Here is an 11,946-nt window from a genome sequence, read left to right as displayed (position 1 = left end):
TTTTTTTGTATTTGGGAAGATAGTTAGGTTTTTTTAGGATTGAATGTGATGTTTGTGAGAGAAAAAGTGATGATTATGGAGTTTGATGTGATCTTTTGTTTGGATTTGTTTTTTTTGGTTTTGTAAAACATTTGTTTTGTAATGAAAAAAAACCTCAAAAACCAAGTTCCCAAACACCGCATTTGTATGCCGTATATAATATTTTACGACATTTTCTTGCATGTCATAAATCATCACTTTTCACGACATAATTGTGTATGCCGTAAAAGGTCATTTTTAATATATTTATGACATACTTTGTATGCTGTGTATAATCTTTTATGACATTTTCTTGTATGTCATAAATCATTACACTTTTTGTGACGCCCTCAATATAAGTCATAAATCATACATTTACGAGTTCCATGAACATAAAGAAAAGAATACATCTTCATTTCACCAGAGTCCTCTTTACAAAAGATATTACATGTTATCAATAAAGTAAATTCCCTGCGGGCTTACAGCTTTTCAAGTTATCACTTGATTACAACAAAAGAAGAGTTCTAACTCTGTACATAAAAAGCCCTCGGCTTGGATTTACATTTAACATCAAACAAAATATCAAAAAGGAGTCTTCAACTCCTAAACTTCCCAAGCTAAGACCTTGGAGGTGGCATGTCCCCTGTACCTGAAAAATGGTGTCCCAAGTAGGGTGAGCCACAGCCTAGTAGAGATATGTTAAACAGTATATGAGAATTAACTAAAACATTAGCATTTGATAAATGTTTAACACTCACAAACTATCTTAAACATTTTCCATAATCAATCAATATTGGCGCTCATATTTCAATTCACTTCCAGTTATTTACCCAAGTCAATTTATTGACATAATACATTATCATATAAACAATTCAAAATGAGACTACAACACATTCATCAACACTTCAATCGTAAATATCATTCATACACTTCCATATCTTGCCATTTTACAGAACTACGTCCGAGAGAACAGGTACCTAAATATAAATAAGATTTCGAGACTTTCACCCTGGACACTCCGGCCAACTTAATTATCCATGGAGTCCATCCTCTATCTCCTCCCAAACAATGGAGTACATCCTATCTTCTCCCAAACAAAGATACATATACAATGTATTTAAATATGTTGTCATATATAATGACCAATTCAATCACATATACAATGTTTTACATCCAACCGTCATATTCAATGACATATTTCAATTGATTAGTTTCAATTTACCTAATCAACATGCAGTTTCTACAACAATCATGGCTATCCTCCATTGATCGCTCAAAACAGATATATCTAAACAGATAAATAAATTTCTCAACAGATAATTTATCACATTTTCCATAGATGAGTGATTCATCAATCCAACTACACCATTTAATCGCAATTTCCTACAATTTTATGATTTTCAAAACAATTTCATATTTCCACATCATTTTCATTATTTATGCAAATAACTTTTATAGTTCAAATTAGGGCTTTCCCTCCATTTTTCTCCAATGTTGCTCCCAAGGTCAAATCTCACCCATTTCACACAACAATCCCATTTTCAAGACCTCACATACAAATGAAACCCCCTCTTTTAATCATTTAAACTTACACCCTAACTTCACCTAAACCAACCATTTATACAAAATGACTAATATTTATGTTAAAGCTCATAGAAATGAGTAGATTATCCCTATCTCAAGAAGAGAAGAAGAGCCAATCAAGAGATGAACTCCAAAGATGCCGAAACCCCACTCTATTCGGTTCAAAAGGTAGATCTTGAGATGCTCTAACTTTTTAAAGAAGACACAAGGATGTAGAGATCACTTGATCTAGGCCAAAAAGTAGAGAGGAGTATTTTAGAGAGAGGGTGTGAATTTAGGTTTTTGGAAAGTTTCAGAGAGAGAAAGGACAGAAAAAGTGATTTAAAAAGTCACTTTCGCGATCTGATATACATACAGTCCGCTCGAGCGGAGACTTTGACGCTCGAGCGTCAGACATAAAAATTAGACCCGCTCGAGCGCAATAAAGGCCGCTTGAGCGCCAAGACTTAACAGCAAGACACTACCTGCTCGAGCGCAATGAGACCCACTCGAGCATAGAATACACTCGTCCAGTATTTTATAGATTTCAGACAGCCGCTCGAGCGCCAGAGAGACCGCTCAAGCTCAGACCCGCTCGAGCTTAAGAAACGCCACTCGAGGGTGAAAAATACCTCTGCAGTGTTTTTGCAAACGCACAAGGTACTGAAGGATTACAAACCCCGCTCAAGCGCAAAAAGACTCGTTCGAGCAGAATACCAAAATTCTGGACAACAAGGTTCTAGACCAATTAGCGACCAACTTGTTCTAAATACGCTCAAGACATTCCAAAACTCAAATTCAAGGAGTAAATGATGGAAACAAGGTATAGACAACTACATACGGCCATGGATCCCGAGTCTAGAATACGATAAATGACGGGAAAAAACCAGGATCACTATACTTTTCATGACATAATTTTATATGCCGTAAAAAATTATTTTTAATATATATATATATAAAGAGAGAGAGCAAATTCAAAGTTTATTATATGAGTAAACTCAATATATGAACACATGATATCATTAAAATGCCCATTTTAGTACTTGAAAAGCAAATTACAAGATCAAATAGCAAATTATATGTACAAATGAAAGCAAAAAGATTATACACAACACAAGCCAGTCAAGTCTAATTCATTATTAGGAGTATTAGAAAAAGCTAAAGAATCAATTAACTTGGCTACTACAGAAAGTCCCTGCCCCAATACCAGTGGTAGGGATTCGAAGAGCAGATGTTATAGTGGCAACAACAACAAGTGCAAGTGCACATTTCAAAACAACAGAAAAGCACCCAGCTTCCTACAAAGCCAAGGCAAACTCAACAACCTACAAAAACCAAGCCAATTTAGCATCACAACACTAAAATAAATTATGCAAATTTGTGTGTGAATATATTTGATTATATATGAAATTATGAAGTATTTATGTTTTTTTTTATCAGCAAATATTATGAAGTATTTATGTCATGCAAAAATGCTTGGGAGCACTAAAAAGGAGCACTAGTGAGCTGGCTCCCCCATAATGTGATGGGTGTCTTTGTTGGATTTTTTATTTTTATTTATTTATTTATTTTTTAATATTTCCAGCTCATTAAAGCTATTAGTCCTTATTTTTTTAGAGCTCACAATCAGCTCTCTTATGTCATGTATGCATACTAAGGAGAGATTTTGACTTTTGACAGCACTAGCAATATTTTTTCCTTGGGGCCTAAATCCTCCAAGAACACTGATGGCTCGAGGAGTAAGCTCCACATGTCCTATCATTGCAATTCCAGCCTGTGTGCCTCTGCAACAATTATTATTTTTTTATTGTGCTCCCCTGATTCAACTTCAAAATATCAAATTCAACATCAATTCACTCCACACTAAACCATTGAAAAATCACAGGAATCTCGAAATGCAAGCAAAAATCAACAAGCAAGAATTAAAAAACAAGAGCTAAAGAGAGAGAAAATACCGTGAAAACGTTCTTCAAGGAAGACTTCGGCTGAAGCGATCACGATGAGACAACCTGAATTACATAATTTAAAGATTTTGTCATGACCAGACGTTACCAGTTTACAGAGCTTTGTAAGTAGCCCCCTTGAATCCCACTTCATGACCAGTTAATAGAGCTTTGTTTAGACCAACCACATCTTGTTCCAAGCAACAAAGCTATTGACCATAAATTACTGTTTAATTACTAACACAACACAAACAGTTGAAAATAATTCCCTTCCCAAAGTGAAGATAATTCCTTATCCAATTGACATCTGTTCATTATTCACTTCAGGCTCAAGTGAATAACAAAATGTTCAAAAGCATATAGTTACAAATAAATTCCTTCAAATCATTAACAAAACGATGAGAAGAGTCAAAAACAAAGAACTTATGTAACAAATCTCCTAAATAAGGTTGTAAAAAGTTGACAATTTAAACCTAATTAGCAAACAAATTCTAAAAATTGCATAACAGTGGTTCAAAGACTACAAAAAATTTTCTTTATTATTTTAGATATGATCATATGAACAGATGCCAAATAAATAAAAATATACATAGCCAAATTATCAAACTGCCCAGTACAAATGAACAATTATTTTATCATCAAACCTAAGATAGTAGTATGAAATCAACCACATACCAAGGATGATAACTAATGATATTCCTACATTTGTGGAACCCGATCGTGTCTACTAATATTAACTAGGGACTGCAAAGACGAACATAAGGATACTTTGGCATGAAATATCCACACGCTAATAGCATAGATAGTACTTGAATCACGTAGTACATTTCACACAGAACATGTAAAATGATTTCTTATTATATAATCTATTAAGCAAGCAACATTGACCAAATTACAGTACACAATCCCTCTCCAAACCCCTCATAAGGGGGTATCACAGCATACGACATTTAGCTCCTCCTTGGAGCAAATATCGCACCTGTGACAAAAAGTAAAGATGGAAAATAATGAACGTGAGTCATGAAGCTTCACATCAGACCTCCAGCAATCACAGAAGTTTTCACAGAAAACACAAAGATTACATATCAAAGTAAACTTGCATAGACTTCTGGCCAATATAGAGTTGCAAATATAGAAAGAAATTCATACCTCTCGAAGAAGCTCTGAAGGAAAACCAGTAGCTTCAAATGATGTTAAAGGAAGGGGTACATTATCCGCCTGATGAAAATTGAAACAAAACACTCTAATCCATTACAACAATATAAACTGCACAATGAAAATATAAAGGAATACATAGTGGAAAATTGAAGGAGATCCCAAAACACCATGGACAATGAAATAATGCCACACTTCTGAATTTCCCAAATGCATGCCTAGAGTAAAAGGCATGAGCCAGAAGAATTCCAATAAAGAGCAAGCGAAGGCTGGGGGGCCAACTTAATTAATCATACTGTTGTAAACTAATAAACTAAATTTAATTGTAATATTCTAAAACGCCGCTAAATGTGTTACATAATGATAAAACTACCATTGACAATCAAATTCTCATTTCTAGCCATTTAAAATGTTGACTTTCAGATCAATTAAGAACAGAGATCATATAGCAGTGTCTACAATAACATATTTCCACAAAGCCTACCATGTAAAATCAATCACAACATAGTATTATTTATCTAGTGTAGTTGGTAATTTCAGCCCAGCCACCAATCCCACCATTTCTTCCAAAAAAGAGAAGGAAAGAGAAAGAAAAACCAAAGGAAAAAAAGGTGAAAACCTTGTCATATTACATAAGATGACATTAGATAAAGCAAAGCTAAGTAGTAGTTTACTATTTCTGATTCCAGACAATGGAATCAACAAACATGATACATGATACATGATAATCTTTCCAAACTCAAGACAATGTAATCAACATACATAATACCCTATCAGATTCCAGACTTTTACAAACTAATAAGGTACCGAATTGGTGAAGTACTAGATTATTCTTCATTGTATCACAGCACCACATGGTTCAACCTTCAATTAATATACACTTTGGTTAACAACAAACAAACAAAGAAAAAACTACAATACATTACGTCCACAATTCACATAGCATTTATCCTCAGGATGTGAAGAACCTGCATACTTCCTCCCCATTGCATAATATATATATATATATAAGCAAATACTTTTTGTGCCAGATGATTTATTTAGTGACCGAAGGACAAAAATCCTTAATTTTGTGCTTGCATTGCCATCATGGTTCTTAAAATCGCGATCCGGATCGTAGGATCGTATGATCCTACAATCCTACTTTGCCAAACGATCCAGATCGTTGTAGGATTGATGTTATAACAGGATCGCAAGTAGGATCATGTAGGATCGCAAGTAGGATCGTAGATTTTATGATTTTTCACTTTATTTTTAATATATATCATTTTAATTTTAATTTTTATCTTTTTTTTTAATAGAAAGTAGGATCTTACGATCCTCGATCCGATCCTACGATCCGATCCACCAGACCCTCTCACCGATCCTACTTAGGATCCCGATTTTAACAACCTTGATTGCCATAGGGAAGAATCATACCTGTTTGTGTCATCCTTAACAGTGAAATCCCCTGCAAAGTATACCAAATCAAACACAGATTTATGGGAATCATTTGTTCCACCAAATAACTGACCCTACACACGTAATTAGGCATGCATGTATGTGCGTAAATAAAAAGCAAGAGAATAAAGAGTGAGCATCTTGTTCAACCAGTTTAGTTGTTGCAACCTCTATCTTGTTCAACAAATCCAATGTTCAATAGGTATACCTATATATAGAGAGTGACAGATAGGGGGACAGAGAGGAAAACATGTCAGAATATGAGTAGCCTACCAATCAGAGTATGCAAGACTAGTGTAGAACCCCAAATCATCAATATCTATCCTAAAAGTATCAAGGACCATGAGAAAAATTAATGCTAGATGCATCAATCTGGATTCTACAAAAAAAATTGATACAAAAAATCCATAGTATGATAAGGGTAATCCAAATCTGAGAGCATAAACCAAAAAAGAGAGATTACACATATGCTGGGATAAGATCTGTTCCACATTTGCTGTACTAGATCCACAAAACTTAGACGTATATAGCATATTTTGATTGGCATATTATCTTATTATATATATATATATATATATCAAAAGACTAAACCGTCAAGTTCATGTCAAGTATAAAATCAAATAAAGGAAAGAGAGATTACACAATTCAGAATCGCAGAACAGCAAAAAAAGAACATTTCCATTTCCAAGATTGAGTTCAAATGGTCACCAAGTTCATTTTCCATTGAAATTCAGTGAAGCTAGATTACCTCAAACTGAAAATCTAGAGAAACCCAAAAACGATAAGCTAAAAAAACTCCATTCCAATCAACCGATAAAGGGCAACTTCTGAAAAACAAATCCAAATCAATAAACAATAGAGAAAGTAGTTGCAGAAGAAAAGACTACCTGAAATGCAGAGAGAGAGAGAGAGAGAGAGAGACCAAACTCCCCCAAAATTCAGCCTAATATGATGCGGATTTCACGAGTCGGGTTATGACTACCTCAGATTTCATGAGTCAGGTGTGAAGCTAGCTACATCTAACAGCAGTGCAGTTGGAGTGGTCCTTGTGGACGAGATGCAGAGGAAGAAATCATTCCTACTTGCAGGTGAGGTGTAGTGGAACTATTGTTATGTTAACTAGTAAGTTTTGCAAGCAATAAACAAGAATCCAGTGTTTTCTAATCTGTACCATTGTTATTTTGATATAAGCAGAGAACTAGGAATTGGGATTGTTGCATACAATCCTCTGGTTTGTACGCATCATACTTGCATTTTTCTATTTCCACAGTGAATTTATGTTTGTAGCATTGTGCTTAAAAACTATTGCTTAACATCATGTTTCCTGTTTTGATCACATAGTTAACTCAAAACTAAATAAAAAATTTCAACATCTTTTTTTTTCTTCTTTTTTTTTTCTTTTTTCGTGAAGTAAGGTAAATGTGTAGAAGCATAATCTATAACAATAAGTCACTACAACTCTTCTATAATTCTGTTGATTATTAAAAAAGCTAAATAAATAAATAAATCAATAAAAATAAAATTAAATAAGAAGGGTAGTGATGGGAGTTTTTAACAATAACATTCTTTTCTTGATATATATATATATTGTTAATTTGTATAATATTTTTTTTATAATATTGTTCATGGCTATCCATTCCAAACCAAAAACAAACCATTTAGGTCATTGTACACTGTTTAAATGGCCTAAATTGCCTTATCATCAAATAAGAAATAATGTGGACAACAATTGGTTATAAATTCAATTTTATGTTAAATGAGAAATAAAGTACCTCTCTACTCATCTTGCTAGTTGACAATTTCAAGATTCAACTGTTAATAAGAAAATGGGCATTCACATCATTCACTATTATTCACTCAATAAAGTACATATCCAGGAGTTTTCACTCCATTTGTGTGTAGAAGGTAGAAGAGTTTGATCAGAAGATTACCTATAATATGGATCATCTTATATCTAGGGAAAAGAAAAGAAAAAAGTAGATCATAAAACTGGTAAATAAACTTCAATAATAGATTAGCGTACCGGGCTCAGTGGCTGCAAGGTCATTTGAGCATATACCTCATCTATCTCCACATTCGCCTAGTAAAAAAATTGAGTTTCTAGAAACCACCTTGTAAAATAACCAGAACCAGAAAATAGAACTAAAGATTCCTTGCATGGATGGTCACATTGTGAAGCTGACAGATGAGTTGTGGAGATAAGCTTGGGTGGTTAGGTATATGGGCATCCACTTCTTTGTTGGTTGATGTAGTAACCTACGTAGGTATATGAAGATTTGCAGAAGTCAATAATAGTAACTGTTTAATTTCATCAACCAGATCATAAACAAGACAAAACCATAATCATCCAAATTTTAATATGAACACAACAGTTTAAACTGCAAACAAGCACTTAGAGATATGTGATAACAGTTCAAGAGGTGACTAGAATGAGTGACCAAGGTTTTAAATAACAGTGGTGGCTGCCATAACAGTAACAGTGGCGTTGATGCGTGGTTGCCAAGTGTAGCAGTCGTAGCATAATAGCCCAATGCTTAACATATGTTGGAACATATTATACCAAATAACAGAAGGATGTTTATAAAAATAGACAAACAAACAAATTTTATTTGCCAAGTATGCATGAATAAACACATTGCCCGCCATGGACCGATTTCAAAAATCTAAAAGCAAGGAATATGTCAAAACCAATCAAAGTAGACTGACCTGCTCACTATGGCCCTGAGAGAAATACACCACGCGGCTTCCAACAGCAGGTAGGGAAACAAGAGGACTAGCACATGCATGCCAAAGTTCAGAATTCAGACATCTCTTCTCCCCTGCAGATTATCAATGTAATTTTTTAACAAGAAATCAGTCTAACAACAATGTTTTGCATCTTAACTAGACACTAACGCTGTGTTTGGTTCATGGATTTGGAGAGGGATTTGGCAAATAGAAAGGGAAAAGATGTGTGAAATGTAGAGGGAAATGACAGAAATTCAACAAATAAACCCCCCCCCCCCCCCCCCCCCCCAAAAAAAAAAAAAAGGGGAAACCAGAACCAGAGGATACAACAACAATATTTTGTAACTAAACTAGACACTAAAAGATCTCCAAAACAGGAAAACAGGGAAAAAGACTGAAATTCAACAACAACAAAAAAAGAACCCAGAGAAATATACCTTTAGGAGACTGTTGAGTGAAACCAGCAGAAGAGAACCTCATTTCTGAAATGATAATATCATCTAAAATTTGTAACCACAAAAGCTATAACCACAATAGCTCAGCACTAAATGTCCCAAAGGCTTCTTGCACTTCCTTCCCAGCCAAAAACACCATAATACCTTCACTTTGCCACTACAAACTCCATCCAAATCTAAATGAACTCCTCAAAACCACCAAACCCAACAAATATATTACTAAGAAATGAGGAGGATTGTTGTATGTAGACACTTCATATGGATGTTATGGACAAAACCACCAAGAAACCCCCTCTAGAACCTTCAACCAAAACCAGTTCCACTACAAAACACAATTGATTTCGGCGTCATCAGCACTTGATCTTCTTCACCCAACCCCAAATAGACCCTTGTGTAGTTAAAAACTTGATGAATCAAACCTTCACGAAATTAACCAGTACATTTCAGCTTAAACCCTAACAAAACTCACCACACCAGCCCCAATTGCTTGCCTCAAATTCACCCAACCTCAAGATTGACAGCTCTAGGTAGCTCAAGAGCTTCCAATACCCTACTTCTAACCCAAAATACAACAATCCAGAAAGCGCAAAGAAGTGAGGAACTCTTCAGATCTTAGCTTCATTGAGCCAAATTTATCATAAGCAAGAGCCAGAGAAATCCTCAATTTTGAGCTTCAATAGTACCAAAAAAGGACTTTGAGCAGAAAAGAAAACCCAAATCCCCAAAACATTATATTCACAGATTCCAACTGAGAACCAAAAAACCCTAGCTTCCCTAGAAAAGAAAACCCAAACCCTAGCTTCAAGCTAACTCAATGATATGTACCAACATTTTGTGCTCCAACCTCGGGTGAACCTAGACTGAACTAGTCATGCGATGCAGAAAACAGTAAGCCACAATCTGCTTAGCCTTTTTAAAGTAATATGCTTGCCATTTGAATCAGAAATAGAGCAACATTTACTTTCAAAATGAATGAAAGTTTTCCACAATGTCAACAAATGATTGTCAAATGGTAAGGAAAGAGTACCATATGAAATTACAAAGATGAATGCAAGTTTGATTTTCATGAGGAACTCAATAAGTCACAATTCATACTCTAAATTTCTCTAGAGAACCAAAATGAAGACAAAACTCAGATCAGAAATGGTTAACAAACATTGAATGAAGACGCTTGCTTTCAAAATTAATCCGATCAAATCACAGAGAAACATTACAAAAAAATCACATAATTAATTCCAATCCATCATTGACAATCGTTTCACCGTCATTTAACCTAACACACCAATTGCATCAAATACGAACGCTTCAAGAATGAGAGGTAACTGAATACGTTAGAAACTCACAAAGAAATCAAATCCATGGAAGGGGCTCAGAATCAGAATCGAACTCCAACCTCGGAATTTGAATCGAACGCCAAGCTCGGAATCAACCGATTGGTGCTCGTGTAACTAACATCACTGTGGCTCTAAATCAATCGATTGGTGCTCGTGTAACTAACATCATCGGAGGGGCAGTGGCTGGTGGTGGTCGGTGGTGGTGTTCGTGTGTTTGTGTGAGATGTCAATGGAGAGAAAGGAGAGAAAGAGAAGAGAGAGAGAGAGAGAGAGAGACGTATGACAAGAATGGAAAAAAATGTGTGAGCTAATATAATGTGTGAATTGATAAATTGTTAAAACTCTGACAATATTAATAAAATAAAAAAAATTTGGAGTAGAAAATTTTAGACAAAAAGATTTAGGTATAAGTTTATAAATTATTTTTGCATAAAAAAATCTAGATTATAAATAGAATATCTAGGTTATTGGAAAAAAAAAATTCTCATATCTATTAGAAATTTATAAATATTTAAGAACATCTAAAATTTTTTATTATTATTTATAATTAAAATATAATTTCTCTAGAGAATGAGAGGATTTGGGATGAAAACATGTATGGATTTAGAATGAGAAGAAGTGTGGTGTAAGTTTTTAAATATATATATGTTTTTACTTTTTAAATTCAAATAATTTACATATACTTAGAAGGAAAATATTTTTTAATTTTCTAAAAAAAACTAAATTAAAAATATATAAAATTTAATATTTTACGACATGAAATGTATGTTGTCTTAAGTACAAATATTTTATAACATATTTTTGTATGCCGTGAAAATATACATTTTTTTATGACATACTTTTGCATGTCATAAAAAAATCGGATTGAATTTTTTTTTTTGGTATAAATTTTCACGACATTCATTAGCATATCGTGTAAAGTTATAATATTTTACAACATGAAATGTATGCCGTCTTAAGTGGAAATATTTTACGACATATTTTTGTAAGTCGTAAAAACATACATTTTTTACAGCATATTTTGCATGCCATAAATATATGAATTAACGACTTACATAGTATGTATACTGTTATTGTTATTGACAAAACATTAACGACTTGCAAAAAAAAAAAATTATCGTAGAATATACTAATTACGACGTGCATTTAACGCATGCCATAAATAGTTAGTTTTGTTGTAGTGCTCCCACAGTTAGGGAGAAGTTGAGAGATCAGTTCTCAAAGCTTGTGCAGTTGAACACTCCGGTGGCTAAGTTTGAGGCCACATTTACTAGCCTCTCTAGGTTTGCACCAGAGTTAGTGGCGACAGAG

The 11,946-nt window shown here is 34.1% G+C and overlaps 1 protein-coding gene across 33 annotated transcripts; it reads right to left on the bottom strand.

Annotated features, from left to right (window-relative positions):
- Positions 1-411: 411 nt before the first annotated feature.
- LOC114298503 (auxin response factor 8) lies at positions 412-10,978 on the bottom strand. Of its 33 annotated transcripts, XR_014344735.1 has the most exons (9): positions 9,284-10,956; positions 8,826-8,938; positions 8,143-8,375; positions 6,868-6,946; positions 6,099-6,129; positions 5,487-5,543; positions 4,674-4,742; positions 3,537-3,590; positions 2,586-2,906 (listed from the first exon to the last, which is right to left on the bottom strand). XR_014344735.1 is itself a non-coding variant. In XM_028243085.2 (5 exons), exons 1-4 carry the CDS (start codon positions 9,324-9,326, stop codon positions 3,576-3,578), a joined length of 240 nt encoding a protein of 79 aa, XP_028098886.2. In that variant the 5' UTR covers positions 9,327-10,956; the 3' UTR covers positions 412-667; positions 3,537-3,575. The 33 variants fall into 33 exon arrangements, 2 of the variants coding, with proteins under 2 accessions (XP_028098886.2, XP_028098885.2); XR_014344741.1 differs by lacking the exons at positions 2,586-2,906; positions 5,487-5,543 and adding an exon at positions 412-667; XR_014344750.1 differs by lacking the exons at positions 2,586-2,906; positions 5,487-5,543 and adding an exon at positions 412-667 and having other exon boundaries at positions 10,645-10,954.
- Positions 10,979-11,946: the final 968 nt, after the last annotated feature.

This window comes from Camellia sinensis, chromosome 11 (genome assembly GCF_055761805.1).
Source record: "Camellia sinensis isolate YWXY chromosome 11, ASM5576180v1, whole genome shotgun sequence".
NCBI lineage: Eukaryota > Viridiplantae > Streptophyta > Magnoliopsida > Ericales > Theaceae > Camellia > Camellia sinensis.
The sequence above is the reverse complement of the archived record's forward strand: the minus strand, read 5'-3'. Positions and strand labels throughout refer to the sequence as shown.

Excerpts from the sequence above, each read along its gene's own strand:
- LOC114298503 (XM_028243085.2), bottom strand. The coding sequence starts at position 9,326 with ATGAGGTTCTCTTCTGCTGGTTTCACTCAACAGTCTCCTAAAG. Across the intron at positions 8,939-9,283 it reads CACTCAACAGTCTCCTAAAG|GGGAGAAGAGATGTCTGAAT; the intron begins GTATATTTCTCT and ends GATAATCTGCAG. Across the intron at positions 4,743-8,825 it reads CTCAGGGCCATAGTGAGCAG|GCGGATAATGTACCCCTTCC; the intron begins GTCAGTCTACTT and ends AATTTTCATCAG.